The 2,411-nt window shown below is 47.3% G+C and overlaps 2 protein-coding genes across 2 annotated transcripts; both read left to right on the plus strand.

Moving 5' to 3' along the window:
• Nucleotides 1-107: 107 nt before the first annotated feature.
• On the plus strand, nt 108-701 carry TEOVI_000751600 (uncharacterized protein; the record flags this gene model as incomplete). The annotated part of the gene is made up of 1 exon (XM_067223940.1): nt 108-701. One exon carries the CDS (start codon nt 108-110, stop codon nt 699-701), a length of 594 nt encoding a protein of 197 aa, XP_067080041.1.
• Nucleotides 702-1,030: 329 nt separating this feature from the next.
• Nucleotides 1,031-1,537, plus strand: TEOVI_000751700 (uncharacterized protein; the record flags this gene model as incomplete). Its single annotated transcript, XM_067223941.1, has 1 exon — nt 1,031-1,537. The coding sequence occupies one exon, from the start codon at nt 1,031-1,033 to the stop codon at nt 1,535-1,537; it is 507 nt and encodes a 168-aa protein (XP_067080042.1).
• Between the last annotated feature and the right edge of the window lie 874 nt (nt 1,538-2,411).

The following is a 2,411-nucleotide window of genomic DNA, read 5'->3' on the forward strand; positions in this document are numbered from 1 at the left end:
TTTGGAGTCGCTCTGTTCTGTACACTTGACTTGGCCCATATCTTCTTCGAACTTTCCTTTGCACCAATCTTGCTGTCGCGCTCAGCTTTCGTCTTGATGGAGGAACCATGCCCAGCGCTGTCTTATTCTCATGCGTTCGCTGGTGGCATGTCGGTGTTGTAATGCTTCTCTTCATTTTCTTGCAGTCACGAGATGCTTGGGGGCTGAAGGAATTAAATCTTAACACCACTTTTCTGCGCCAGGATTACAGAACACCACTAAAACAACTGAGCGTTGATCCTATTTTTTGCAGGCGGCGAGGAGGACGCGCAATTTTGCATTTCGAAATGAATCAAGTGCAGGGAACTGTGGCGGTCACCCTTACTGGTTGTGTAGCGCAGGCTTGCGTTCCTCATGCCTGCGGCGCGGGTTGGGGAAACATGAAGGTGGAGCAACTACGATCGTTTTTCCTCTCTTTTGTTGTTGTTGCTGATGCCGCTCAACCGAGCTATTTTCTCTGGGGCGAAGTGTCGGTGCATGAAATGAACGGTACGGCTGGAAATCACCTTGCTATAGATGGGCAAAGCCTTCGAACCTGCACAACCGCCTCAGTTATACCACCTCTTTCCGAGATTCCCCCGGAAGTTTTCATTGTGAAAGCGAAAAAGTTTAGGTGTCAAATGCACGAAAAGGGGTTTGGAGACTCCACGACCTGCCCGTAGAGGCCGTACAATACGGGGAGTGGACGTCGAGGAGTGCGTAAACGCCCGCAAAGCGTTTGGAAAAACAACAACAACTATATGAAACGGGGGCTAACGTAGAGCTGCCTCAGAAGGTCATGGATCGACAAATCACTAAAACAAAGAGTAACAAAATCAGAAAACTCTGGAACTTGTCAAAAACAGCGTTCGCCCCAGAGTCCCCTACCACTTCTGCGGTGGCACCCAATGAACATCCATTGACACGGAAGCGGCAAACAAATTTGATTACGGATGTGTAGAAAAAGAGGCCTGCAAGGAAACCGCAAACTGTAAAGGTGGGACGAACAATAATGGGGAATTTTGGGGGTACACCACTTCACGCGGAGAAATTGAACTTAACCCTAAGAGAATTATCCACAGGAACTACACCTGCGGGGACCAATGTACGTGAAAGGGGCAGCGGAAGCATTGTATGGATGGGAGGAAAAGCTTGCTGGATGGCCAACAACGCGAAAATGCTTCTGTGCTTTCCTCGTGCGTCGTACCGGCGTCGCCTCTTGGTCTTTCATTTTTCAGGAGTTGCCATTGCTCACTCCCCTCCGCATATTCACTGTCCTATTTTCCGATATCCCTCAGTATGCTTACCGCACTGCCAATTACGCGCCTTAAAAATATATCTGCGTCGCATCCGCTCCGCACTTTTCTTTTCGGGAAACGCCGCCCCTCAGTTAACCCGTCGTCCACACCTGACAAAACATCCGCGCATAGCAGTACAAACCACGAGAAACCATCCCATTATCCCCGCTTATTCCTGTCTCCCGCTTTGGTTCAGCAGGAAATATGCAAATACACCCTAGCATATACTCACAACTCTGAGCACTCTACCCAATTGCCCACCGTGCCGGTGCACTTTTCCTTCGGATAGAGCTCCGCAATCTGGTGTAGCGAAGAGCGGCTCTCAAGTCGGATCTAATATCCATACCCATTTCCCTCGACCAACGAAACCGCCGCAGACATAATGCCTCTCCCCGTTTCCTCTAGCAGATTCCCTTTCCACCCCCAACTAGGAGATTAGGACAAAAGAGAAACCAGATTCGTACAACATAACATCCCATGTGGTCAATATCCTTCCTACACCGCGCAACGATGCAGTGGCATACAATTTCTCTCCGTATTTGCCTGGGTAACATAGCCCCTGTTCACCCCACGCATGCCGTTGCGTATCCATCAGACCCCGCCACGAAGCCATGCTACCGTAATGAGCATTAATTACGCGACCTCACTACATTATGTTATCTACGTTTCCCTTCCATTAGTCCCAAACACATTTTCCATTCCCTCGTTACACGCAATCCCCTGTCAATAGCGCTATCCTTTAACAACACTACACCACCATCAACAGAAGTACAAACCCCATTAGGTGTCTACCTTTTCCACTACCGTACAATACTACAAGCCACTAAATGTTCAAAGAAACATACAGCAATATTGGTGAAAAAATACAATTAAACACGTATGAACGATATCACTCTCTATTTCTGATTGTTTTCAGTTAGCAAACTAGTTTATCTCTCGTTTTTTTTATAGCAAGCAAAATAACGTTGAAAGCATAATCTTATTGTTTAAATTCAACACAAGTTGAGAGTTGCTTAAAAAGTGTTCAGTAAATAAAGCGAGGAAGCGATCATGTGGTAGGTTCTTTCTGTCAGTAGGGTTCGGGCTTCTTTCCTC

Source organism: Trypanosoma equiperdum (genome assembly GCF_001457755.1).
Source record: "Trypanosoma equiperdum strain OVI genome assembly, contig: ctg_2005, whole genome shotgun sequence".
Classification (NCBI taxonomy): Eukaryota; Euglenozoa; class Kinetoplastea; order Trypanosomatida; family Trypanosomatidae; genus Trypanosoma; species Trypanosoma equiperdum.